Raw genomic sequence first — 13339 nt, forward strand, 5'->3', positions numbered from 1 at the left:
TGGAAGAACATGGTTGGATGTGTTTTGTCAAGTAATTATTGCTTTGTTCGCACAACACTATGCCCAGGGATGAAACAGGGTTATTGATCATTGCTACCAGCATGTGTTGGTATGCTTGATCATGCCAAAAGGTTAAGGGTAGGAGTAAGAAGTGGGACTGGGAACGTGAATAATTGTGCTTCCCAAAAACGCAATGAGTCACCATCTGAGTTTCAAGAGTTTCAAGAGCATCAACAGGAATACCCCCCCCCCCCCAACCTGAATATACCTTTTGGGATCTAACTGACTGTGATCAGCAACAATCTCAACTTGATTTTACGTCTATGGCTAATTCTGGCTGCCTGTCCCAGTATCATCTGCAAAGTTGGCGTGGTTTTTATTGAAAGTAAATATAATATACAGTATTATTAACTTTTGTTATGACACGAAAAGCCAGTCCGTAAATGCATTTTTGTGATGAGTCATAATAAGCCTCATAAGTTCATACGAGTAGTTGCCCAGAATTTTATTTCAAGCTTCCATGTAAATATGGTTTTGTAAATCAAAAGTCGCCTGTTTTAAAAATCCACAGTAAGTCCTCTGGGAATTCAGTTTGTACTGTAAGTACTTTTCTAGGATAATCAAATTCCACCATGTTCTTTATTCTGCTGACAACACTTTTTCTAATTTTAAGAAACCTTCTGCAATAAAATCTGTACTGATCTTTAATTGTCCCATGTTCTCCAGAAAATATTTTATCAATATCAATATGTTTTGTATTTCTTTCAGAAAAAACTGATGTATATTGATCTTCTATTTTGGAAACAACCGAAGAACCCGTGAGGAAGCCAACCAATAAGCGAAACACGTTAGGAAGGGACACATGGAGGACACCATCCAACAGTAACAGCAACCATGTTGGGATCTTTATTATTACATATTTTTTATTATTATAGAAATAAGTGTGAATGTTTTCAATATATAAACAATTGTGAATGTTTTTATTTAACATTGAAATATATGTCCATATCCTATCTAGACATTGAGCAGCCAATACTGTATATTAGACACAATTCTTAATCAAATGGACTCTCATAACAGTCTAAATGATACAATGAGGTGATTGGCAATTAGAAATAGCTTTTTGCTATTAAAGCTAGGCCACAACGAAAGGACCCCTGAGGAAGACAACCAATAGGTGAAATAGGAGGTTGTGCCATTTGTCATTTTGGGAATTTTATTGATCCCTTCAGGTTACATAGAACACTAATAAAAAATATTGTATTCATTATTTGACACATGTATATGTAATTCAGGAATGATTATTTATTTACAGACTTGTTCATTTGGGTTTAAATATGAGGTACCACATATAAGCAATTTAAACCCTGATTGTAATGTCACGGGTGTCTAGGCATTTACACCTTTATACCGGGCACATAACACTGAGCAAAACGAGTTGATTAAATAAATTGTGGTTTATTCACTTAAAATAGGCAAACACACAGTGAACCACATGAGAAAGACACACTTACTGGGGGTCTGGGCTTCAAAACTAGACTTTCCTAGTTGAAATAAATGAAGAACCAACGTTTATTTGACCGGGACTCAGCCCGAAATGTCCTGGAACTCAAATCGGCATGAAGTTCCTGACTCCACCGCTCTCTTTCTTCCACAGGTGCTGAAATCCCTTGATCTGAATAAGCCAAGGGCATGCGGAAGATTGCCACCTCTGCCACTTGGTATTCAGAAGCCACCCGCTGGTTTAGGCTTCTCACAGTCTGGGAAGGCAAATGGTAGTCCCGAGGACTTCCATACATCCCAGGACCTGAGTGCTCAAGCTTCAACCTCCTGCTCAAATGGTCTTCACAACTCTGGCATCCTCTGTTGCTTTCATGTCCGATGTCTGAGTAGACACGCTGACACCGAGCTGGTAGCCCAGTGACTCACTCAGAACATCGGTCCGGAAAGACCTAGTTAAAATACCATGCACACGCATATATGTACTTGAAGCAGGTGAACAAGGGGATGACCCCTAAATTGGGTGCTCTAAAGAAAACCTTGCTGGCAAGTCTGAATTGTTTCTAAGTGTTAAACACGCGGAGTACTCTGTCACCTAAGGTAAACGGTAATAAATGATAAGCAGTATGCAGTCAGTCTATAGCAGTGAGTTAAGTGACCCACACACGGACATGAAGCCTTCTAACCTGACCGGTGAGCGTGTATCCAACCGGCGGTCCCTTCTCTGGTGGGCCTCTCTGTGTTCCGTGGTCTGCGGTATCCTGCAGCACTCCATACAACTGCTTCCTGTCCGGGGATCCTGTCCTCCACTGGCGGTCCTTTCTGGCAGCCCTCGAGGTACACAGCGACCTGTGACCCCCGGATGTACCTGCTGCTGCTGCTTCCGTATCCTGTACTCTTTGATAAAGTTCCGTTGGGAACGAAACGCGTCAGAGGACGGTGTACATGTAATTTTAATGGCGCTTTAGCCACAATAAAGCCTTTTTCTATGTTTTTGCACATGCCCTAGCCAGAGTGTCTTTTTTGCAGTGCTCGTATCCCCCCCCTCTTTTTTCCAATGTACTTGAAGCACACTGTATAATAAACCATACATTTTATACTCCCCTAAGGCTTATGGTTATGGGGAATAGAGTAAGAAGTTTTCCCTTTATTCCTACTAGACATATTCCCGCACATGTTGCTGCCACTATCCGCTGACATGGATTCAATGCTGTAAAATTAGTACACCTCTGAGAATTTAAAAAAAATGAGAATTATAACTGCAAACAAAGACCAACCATTTTTATTGTCATATTTTTATTGTCATATTGTCATTAGTTTCACAGGACACAGTAGGGTTAAGTATTATTTTTTAATGTAATATGTTCACATTAGCTGTTGCTGATTCACCCTTTCCTCTTTTCTTATGTATTGGGACCTCTGATGATAATGGGCAGATCAGATGTTGCCCCTTTTTTCCGGCACCAGATGACAATCTTCCTATGTGATACCTGCTATTATGATGACTTCCAGGGACCAGGATGACGTGAGGATGCATTTCGCATGCGCAATAACTGATGCGCGACGCATGCGTCTCAGATGGATGACCGGCAAGCTAATGGAGCCAGGAAGCGTGCATCTGCAATGGCTGAAGCGCAGAGCGCGATGAAGGCGTTCCAGATGGAAGACCGGCGGATGAATGGAGCCAAGAAGCGAGGATGCGCATGCACAATGGCTGTAACGCAGAGCGCGATACGTGCGTTCCAAAGGGAATACCCGGATGAAGCACTTCATGGGATACACTGACACGCAAGACGCGACGTATGCGTTTCACAAAAGGGACCCTCAACACGAACTGTGGCAGGAGAAAAGTATCAGGAGAGATACAGCCAATGAGACATGATGGATTAATGAGATGCAGATAAGGGACTCGGATGAGACTTTATGTATGCACATTTTAAGGATGTTACCAGTGTGCTCAGCTTGATTGAAGATAAGGGTGTTCCTAGCACATATGTACAGTATACCATCAATAATGATTGAACAGAGAGCATTATGGGGTTTTGGGTGCTATATAATGGACTTCACAGGATTGTGTTATTATGCCACTATGTCACTTGATAAAGACCAATAAGGTCGAAATGTTGTGTTTGGCTCAATAAATGAGTTAATTATTTCAAATCCGTGTGTGCCCTGTGTTCCTTCAACTACTACCCCCTCACTGTCACATATAATCTGTACGGTATCAAATCAACATTTTGGGTATTGTTAAGTTACACTGCAACATAAGAGGAGGCAATTAAATGTTGCAAATGAAGATGGATTTTTATACATTTGGAACTTTGGTTTAAATGGGGAATTCAAATTAAATTTCAATTTGTTTGTAACCATTGTACCCATTTATTTATTTTTAAGGTTGTTTTGAGATATACAATGGCTGTTGTTTATTCACATAATTATCTTTAAAGGATACGCCTTAACCTCAGGAAAAATAATACCTGTTACTGTCTCAGGGAACATCCCTTTATGAGCCCTGATTTAACGAAGCTTATAGATCTAGACCTTTTATGTCTCTGGTTTTCTTAGACATTCTTTATAATTGTGCATCCCCGGTCTGCTTTTTTAATTCGTTATGTATTAACCCCTAACCATAAAATTAGTATGTTTTTCTTTTAGTTTAAACTCAAATATATACTGTTCAAAGAGACAGTACTTTAATTCTGAAAATTGCTGTTGAAAAAATCCTTAATAAATGTTATCTAAATAAATTAAATGTTATCTAGATCTAAATAAAATACCCCCACCGTGAATCTTTTGTATCAATTTTAAACTGACCTAGTAAATAAAGCACAATGTTAAATAATCCAGTTTATTGTATTTGAATTGGTTAGAAAAGAAATATAAACAGTTTTGTAACACTTTACAAATGTTTTAGTTCTTAACATGACATTGCAATACCATTTTCAGTTAATTACCAAGCTAAAAAAGAATATGCCTGATTTAAAAAATAATATTAACCATGTAGATGTACAATAAACTATAAATATAAAATTCAAACAAAATACAGATAGATAAATAACTGAACAGTCGGAGCAGAACTTGTTACGTTGCAATGTACAGTTTTGTCTTTTCAGCACCCCAGCCAGCTGTTACTCCTTAGAATACGCATGACTCTCATAGATCTAATGCTGTATTCAAACTGCCACTTTCCACTGAAGAAATAGAGGAATCCTAAAATAAAAGAGACTTACAATTAATGTGAGCACATGATTTTGGCTGAGATCATTTACAACCACTCTATTATTGACATAATTAGATCAGAGATTATAATGTGTTACCCAAACAATACTTTGACGCTTTTTCAGTACTGAAACTTAAACAGAAAATCAAACAAATTAAGATATTTATATATGCAGTGAAGAAAATTCTATCTTGACATGTAAGGCTTCGTACATAGTGAATGGCTATGGGGCGAGCTACGTTGCCCGCCCCGAAACAAACTTTAGGACAGCAATGTAGTAGTGCATAGTGTGCGCATGCACGTGCTACAGGGAGAACGGCACTTTGCAATACAAACAGGGTTGTTTTGAAGAGTGACGCTGGTGAGGAGATGGGATGGGGATGCATAATTGCGTGGAAGCTAGTGTGTCCTACTATGGGCAAAACCTAAGGGCCCTATGCTATAATCATCGATAAGTCACTTATCGAGCACTTATCAGCCAAAATGCCTACTGCTATCAGTAAGCCTTGATAAGTGGGAGATAAAGGCATGAATCGACAAAAATTTCAGCTGTCAAAAAAAAATCACCGGGTGACCGGCGATAAGCCACTTATTGGCAGGTTCTGAAACTCGTGCAATTCTAGTACTGTAGCTGTGATTAGGTTATCAAGGCCTACCAAGGCGCTAGTATGGTGAGTTTCTCCCAAAATCCTCACGCCAGGAAAAATTCGCGTGAGGCTGGTGAGAAGCTGTCAGTAAGGTGGCGAGACAGGACTTAGAAAAAAAAATGCTTTTTTCCTGCATTGGATTGATGCCGGGAGACTACGGAGCTGATATCCATTAATATCAGCACCGGAGACCCCCGGCATGAATCCCATGATATAAAAATGCATTTACAGTCTACTTCCTCACCTTAGCGGCTAATCGCTAAGACAATAAAGGTGTTAACCCCTCCCACTACCCACCAAGGGCCAAGCACTGCAAAGAATCCGGGTTAAAAATTAGCTAATTTATTCCGGCATCAAGCTTCAGGACATATAACAAAACCAGTAGTTTCCTCTGATGCGTTTCCTGCCAAAGGGCACTTTATCAATTTACTCTTTGATAAAGTGCCTTTTGGCAAGAAACGCGTCAGAGGAATCTACTGGTTTTGTTGTATGTCCTGAGGCTTGATGCATGAATAAATTAGCTCCCTTTTAACCCGCCTCCAGCCCGGATTCTTTGCAGTGCTTGTTCCTGCATTATTCGTTTGCTGTTTTCTATCTTGGGAGCGACGCACGCCAAACAGGACGGATTCATGGTGATCCAGTGAGAATTTGACTCATAGTATTTATGGTTCTTTGCTCTTTTTAATTGGCAAGTGTGTATCTGAGATATTTTGTTAGTCACATGGAGGAGGAGGATCACATAGGAGGACGGTAAGGGATTCCAGTACATAGTTACTAGGTAAGCTTATAATTGCTACCAGGGAAGATTGCCAGCCCCCCTCATCCATCCTCCGTGTATATGCCGTGTGTGAACACTATCAACTTACATATACTACAGTATATAGTGCCACGGGACATTAACCTTTGGAAGAATGATTATTTTCCGTCTTCACCTGACAATTTGATTGATTCAGTATATTACATATTTACACCATCCATAGAAGAGTTTTTGTAGCACCCCTTTGGGAATTGTTCCCATTCTATGATAAAAATCAAACATTAGCCAGCCAGCATAAATAAAGTAAATAACACTTTCTTCTTACCCCTGCCATCATGAAGGGCATCCTCATCAGCTTACTCCAGGTCCATGTCCTCCGATGTCAGAAAGAATACAAGAAAAAATACAATATAATGGCCCATAACCCCTTAATCACCTTAGTGGTTAATAACCACTATAGTAATTAAGGGCTTAACCCACCCTCCCCGTTACCCACTCGGGAGGCCTAACCACCCACCCACCCCAGGACCACTATACCCACCCTGTACCCATTGATTGGCATAGTAGTACATTATACCAATAAAATATGGGCCACTATAGCAGTCAATGGTCACCCTATTAAATAAGCAGGAAGGCCAAAAATACACAATAATAAAATATATACACAAGCACCTAAACACTACCAACAATAAAAGAACTAAAAAGCCTAATAGTAAGTCACATTAATAACAATTATCTATCTCCAAAACAGCACAATAATTAAAAATCTGTTATTCCAAAACATAAGAATACAATTAAATAAACACCAAGCCAAGCAAACTATTCAAGAAATAAAACCACTAGCCAAACAAGCAATTCAATACATAAAAGCACTAGCCAACAAAACAATTAATTAATTTAAACCACTAGCCAACATATCAATTGAAACCAGTAGCCAACAAAATAATTAATAAAAAATGTTAATAATCGGAAAATGACATAAAAACAAGCCATCCAAATTACAAACAATTTAAGCCAAACAATAAACAGAAAAAGACAAAACAACAATCAATAGAAAAAACGCATTTGCCAAAAAATGCCTTGGCTGTCATTGTATTTATCTGTACACTAAACAGGTACAGATTAATACATTATCAGTCAATGGGCAATGAAAAACATAAAAAGAATAAAATACAATTAAAAACCTGTAAAAATAAAATTACATACATTCAATATTTTTCTTACCTTTAGAAGCGTTGACCCTCAGAATTCCGGCATTTCTGAAAGCTCTCGTACTGCGATGTCATTAAAGTCAATCCAACGCCATCCACCTTGAAGATTCGGAACAGGTAACAAAAATATTTCCTCTTTTATCTTCTATCACCTTCTTCTATCTTCTTCTGTCATTATTTCTTTCTTTTCTTGAATCTTCTATCTTCTGTCTTCATCTGTCAATCTAACCCCATGGAAGTCTTAACGGATGTTGTCTCGTCATCTTCTTCCTGTTAAATGAGGTGTCCAGGCTTCAGATAGGACCTTTGACGTCAAATTTTCAGATCAGATTGTACAGCTCCAATCTGCTTGGATGCTGTATCATTTGCCTGCCTCTTTTTTTTTATGGATGTGACATCATCTTCAAGGGAGGAACATCACATCCTTAAAACCACATGGGTGTATCACATGGTATTACAGCCAATGGGACTGAAGACAATCCCATTGGTTTCTGTACCATGTGATATGTTACATTAGTTCAAAAGGATGTGACATCATCCCTTAAAGTGATGTAATTTCAAGTATCACATGGACACCTGTGGGGACCACCTGAGGACCCCTAGACACCCATGGGGACCACCCAAGGGCTCACAGACACTTGTGGGGACCACCTGAGGGCCTCCGGACACCCGCGGGACTACACGAGGGTCCACAGACATCTGTGGGGACCACCTGAGGATCCCCATACACCCACGGGCCCACAGATACCCACAAAGACCACCTGAGGACCACAGACACCCTAGGGGACCACTCGAGGGCCAACAGACACCTGTGGGACCACCAGAGTACCCCAGGACACCCGCATGGACCATCTGAGGGCCCACAGGCACCCACGGGGACAACCTGAGGACCCTCAGACACCCGTGGCCTCTGGTATCAATCCTGTGGGGGTAGAGGAAGTGGGTATTAGTGTTGTTGTGTTTTTAATGTTTATTGTGGGTGGCAGCTGTTTTAATAGACATTTTAATATTAGTGTAGCTGAGTAGGGTCTCTCCGGAGCAGAACCACACTGATTTGAGGTTTGGGGACCCCCTGCTTCCCGAGATACAGGCCCTGTTATTGGGTGCAGGTATCTCCTATGCATGTAAATGGCCTGCATCAAGTGACTGTGGGAATAAAATGCATAGGGGATACCGGCACCCCATAACAGTGCCTGTATCTCAGAAAACAGCGGGTCCCCGGATCTGAAATGAACATGGTTCTGCCCCCGAGACCCCCTGCTCATCTACACACGTATTCAATTTTTTATTAAAAAACATTCATTTCGGGTGAGATTTGCGCAGGGAGAGGCGGCGCTCTCTGAGCGTCTCTCTCGGCAGCTGAAAAAAATCGCCGGGTAAGGCAAATAATGTTGCAGTTTTTTTGTCTTGTAGAACATGTGATATTTGTAGAGCCATTTGGTTTCTTGTGGAGGGGCAGAGGCATAAGTAACTTCACTGTTATGCATTTTATGGACCGTGGGGTCAACAGAGCTGAAAAAAACAAGCAGCCAGGATTGCTGCTTTAAGGTTTGTGTGTGAATATTGCAAAAAAATAAAGTTAGTTACCTTTGAAATAAAAAGTAGCATGAATTTTCCCAGAGATTCCTTGAAAATCTTCTTCTATTAGTCTTGGAAAACCTGTGTCCATGGTTTGTCTTTTTTCATCATAACTAAAAGGGAAAGAAAGGAACTGATAACATAACTGTCCCCACAACATGTAAGCAAAAAACATGCATGTGTATCTAACAAGGCAAGCATAACGTATTGTGTTTTATTAATAACATACTAATTTAGGGGAGTCAAAATCTCATGGTTTGCCAAAGTCATGCACAACACAGCACCAGATTTATCAAAAAAGAAAAACCAATCAATAATCAATTGGATATTTCAATGCATTTGAACTAATTAAACAAATGCCGCGTTGGCTTTTCAGCCAGACGTCTTTGGTAAAATGTAGTCCTGCTCCTTGTGACTCTACTTTTTCTTTTTTAACATGTCCTGTTTACTTCTAATAGTCACTCTTACCTCCAATACTTATCAGCTACAAAGAAATATGTCTTTTCCAGGTCTTCAATATGGACGGCTGCATCAATTGCTTCTACGGTTCTGGGAATGCCCAGCATGTAGATGCTCTTTGGGTAGCCATGTACAACATCAACTCCATTGAGAGCCCAGTATATGGATCCTGTTTATAAGATAGAAAGTTCATTTCTGACATTTATTTAAAAAAAAACCTTATATAAATTGAGCCTGCATACAGTACAAATTTGTACTTTCTAAGGCTACACATTTTCCTACAAATGTCTTCTTCATTATGTAGCACACTTTCTCCCACCCCCTGGGAGATATGGCGGCTACGGTATGTGTGGTGTGTTACCTGCGGCCCACAGGAACGATAATACTAATACAGAACCACTCGGGCCTCACAGGGCTGTACCCCCTCTTTGTGCCCCCCAACACTGTGTCCACACCCCAGTGGGGTTTACCCCAAAGTACTGAGGTGCCTCTGGGCACCCAACCACCCTGGTGTCCACAGAGTCAACCCACACCAAAGTGTGAGACAGCGCTGCCCCACTAATGTGTGTACAGTTGGTGTACTTGGAGTACCTGCCCAGGTGCTCCTGTACCCGGGTATGTTCAAAAGAGGAAACAGATCCACTGATCATAGTGATGGTGGCGTAGCCTCCGCCGCTACGTTGGGTGGTATCCCGCGAGGATGGTGCCACCATGAAGAATGTTTCTTAGCTGTTGGTGGTGATCTGGTCCCAGACCACGTGATGCCAGGATACAGTTGTGTCCTGTCTCTGTTCCTCACACTGGCACTACAGGGCAGTTTACAATCTATGGGCCTGTTCCTTCAGCAACCACAAGCTGAGGGCAGTCGGAGCCTAGCTGTGGCCTAAGGGGGTCTCTGGCTTAGTGCAGGGTTCACTGACACCCTGCACATGAACACCCTACCCCTCTCCTCTCCCAGCTCCGACTGACTAGCGTGTCCCAGTGCGTGAAATGTATCAGAGCAAGGGATTCTGGCAGTCCTATTGGCCAGGTAATCTTGCAGCCCCGGGGGCTGCTGGGTATTGTAGTTCCTTATGCAGAGATTTTCCAGTGACGGCCGCTGCTGTCTCTCTTTACTGCACGTGCGCATGTGTAATGGCTGCCGCTATCTCTTTGCTCATGCACGAACGTCTGCACATTTGCGTGCATACCTAAGAGCCATGGGAGCTGCCGGGAGCCTCTGGCGACTCGATCGACGTTACATACCACCCCGCACCACCGGGCGCTGTAGGGACCTACCCCCACCCCCTTGCCTCCGCTGCCTAGCACACCCGCGCCGGGAGGAAAGGGGCTTACGTGGGACCAGGGGGCCTTAGACTACACTATCCCCCACTGAAAATCCCAACAGCCCCGCTTGGGAACATTGTAACATATAACCAAATACACAAGTTATATAATAAAAATGCAGTAAATTATGTACAACCTATCATGTCATAACTCTCCGTGAGGTTATAAATTTCTATGAACACCACAATGACGGATTTAATTTTACTGCGAGACAACTGCTGTGCCTCATAGTAGGGCGCCCCAATTGTATCATAGGTTACCCAGTTTGGAGGGTACCTAGCACGTTGGCTTCGGCGAAGCCCTTCTTCCCCTCCCTCTGGGGAGTAATGTACTATTGTCTCTGAAAAGTCTCTCTGGGGTATGAAGCAGGGACTTCTAGGGTCCAGAGGTTGGGTCATTGGAGCCAATGGAGTAGGCGTTGTTTCTTGGGCCCTTTACCTGTAGCTCCTTCGGGAGGTGCCCCTTGGTGTCAGGTGCTCTTTGAGAGGGTCCCTCCATAGGATACTCTGCGGATTCATTGACTGTTATTTCACTGTCCATAGGATTTCTGGTGATGTTGTTTATTTTGTCCTCATAGTCTTCTGATTGTCCGGCTCACCGTCCAGTGGTGTAGCCGTTATCTCTGGTTCATCATCCCCCACTTGTGGGATAGGTAGATGATTCTGGTGCCAGACCTTTACCCGTCCGTCTTGATCTTTTTTTCGGTAGACCGGGAGGTCCAGTATCACTGATTTCACTTCGAATACACCGTCGCGCCAACGGTCGGCCAATTTGTGTTTTCCAGAGAATCCAAGGTTCTGGAGGAGAACAGCATCTCCAGGATGGATTTCGTGATGACGAACCTTGTAATCGTAGCGCCTTTTATTGTTGGCATTCAGGTGAGCGGCAATTTTATCTGCTAATTGTTATGCTTGCTGCAGGTTCTCTTGGAGCCGCTGCACATATCAGAAGTGGGTTTGAATGGGTACCCCATCTGTTGATACCTCAGACGAATGTCTTCTGGGAGCCGGGCATTTCGCCCGAACATTAGGAAGTATGGCGTAGACCCTGTGGACTCATGACGGGTGCTGTTATAAGCATGCACCAGAGGCTCCACATGCTTGCTCCACTCATTCTTCTGCGCTCTTTTCAGAGTACCGAGCATGTCCAGGAGGGTCTGGTTGAACCGCTCCGGAAGTGCATCTCCCTCCAGATGGTACGGGGTTGTTCGGGACTTAGTGATGTTTAGGAACTTGAGTAATTCCCTGATGAGTTTACTCTCAAAGTCCCAGCCTTAGTCTGAATGTAGGCAGTTGGGTAGACCACAGTGCACAAAGTATCGCTCCTACAGGATCTTTGCACCGCGAGTATCGGCGACAATGTCTTTCTACCGACTCCCGTATCAGAAGACAGAAGAACCGGTCTCGTATCAACCCCAAGGTCTTCTCCAAGCCGAGATGGCCATGTTCATCATGCAGTGCTCGCAGGACCATGTGTTGTAGGTTCCTGGGGTGACCAGTTGGATTCTATCTGGATGGTTATGGTAGGGGACCACCCGATAGACTAAACCCTTGTCCATTTCGAACTTGTCTATTTCTCTCATTAGTATCGCGACCGTGTCACTAGGAGTACGATTGATCAGGATGGGCTTGCTTCTTTTGTTGGACGGCTTGGCGGACAGCACCAGCCACTGGGTCCCTTATTTGATATTGTACCAAATCCTTCCAAGCAATGATCTTATCCGGAGTGATGTTCATTCCTTCTGGAGTAAGGTAAGCTGCAGGGATAGCTTTGGAGTGGCATCCCAAGGAATCTACTATCCGTAGTTCGGTGAAGGCCACTTTATCTTCCATGATGGCGGTGGTTGCACACATGGCTCTCATGCCGGGTCCAGGGATTTCCTACCACAGGTAAGATTCTGGAGTGGCATTTAGCCCTGGTCTTCAGGACAAGGCATCAGCTCCAATGTTCAGGGGCCCTGGTTTGTACTTCAGTGTGAACTAGTAGTTCGATAGAGCCGCCGCCAGCCATCTGTGGCCTATTGAATCCAGCCTGGCGTATGTTAATATGTACATTAATGGATTGTTGTCTGTCCGTACCTCGAAGGCTACACCATACAGGTAGTCATGGAATTTGTCCACGATTGCCCACTTGAGGGCGAGGAATTCCAACTTGTGGACAGGGTCATTCTGCTCACTGGGAGTTAGATTGCGGCTGACGAAGGCCACTGGTCAGAGTCCCTTTGGATATTTCTAGTGTAGGACTGACCCTAGACCATTGAAGCTCGCGTCCACATGAAGGATGTAGGGCTGTTACGGGTCGGCATAAGTGAGCACGGGTGCCTTCGTTAGGCTTTCCTTCAGGCTAATGAAGGCTTGCTCACAGTCGGTCGTCCATTTGTCATAAAACGGTTGTCTAGCAGAGGTGGCCTTCCGCCCTGTGTCCTCGGGGTATATTTTGAGGAGATTGTTGAGGGCCTTTGCCTTACTTGAATGCCCCTCCATAAAGCAGCAATTATAACCAGAGAAGCTGAGGAAAGAGAATAGCCCCAGGAATTTCTCGGGTCGCAGCCAATTCACCATGGCTTCCACTTTGGCAGGATCAGTGGTGATCCCATCGGCAGACACAATGTGTCCTACGTAGGTCACTCAGGTGTGGCAGA

At 43.2% G+C, this 13339-nt stretch overlaps 1 protein-coding gene across 3 annotated transcripts in view; it reads right to left on the bottom strand.

Annotated features, from left to right (window-relative positions):
* Window positions 1–4334: 4334 nt before the first annotated feature.
* The window catches only part of LOC142490304 (matrix metalloproteinase-18-like), a 108527-nt gene continuing 99522 nt past the window's right edge, over window positions 4335–13339 (bottom strand). For 2 of the 3 annotated variants that reach the window (XM_075592414.1, XM_075592413.1), the window contains 3 exons: window positions 9382–9541; window positions 8923–9026; window positions 4335–4710 (listed from right to left, as the gene is read on the bottom strand). In XM_075592414.1, coding sequence (XP_075448529.1) covers window positions 4610–4710; window positions 8923–9026; window positions 9382–9541 — 365 coding nt within the window. In that variant the 3' untranslated portion in view covers window positions 4335–4609. Of the gene's footprint in view, window positions 4711–7348; window positions 7606–8922; window positions 9027–9381; window positions 9542–13339 lie in introns of all 3 variants that reach the window. The other variant, XR_012800026.1, reaches the window with a different exon arrangement.

This window comes from Ascaphus truei, chromosome 3 (genome assembly GCF_040206685.1).
Source record: "Ascaphus truei isolate aAscTru1 chromosome 3, aAscTru1.hap1, whole genome shotgun sequence".
NCBI lineage: Eukaryota > Metazoa > Chordata > Amphibia > Anura > Ascaphidae > Ascaphus > Ascaphus truei.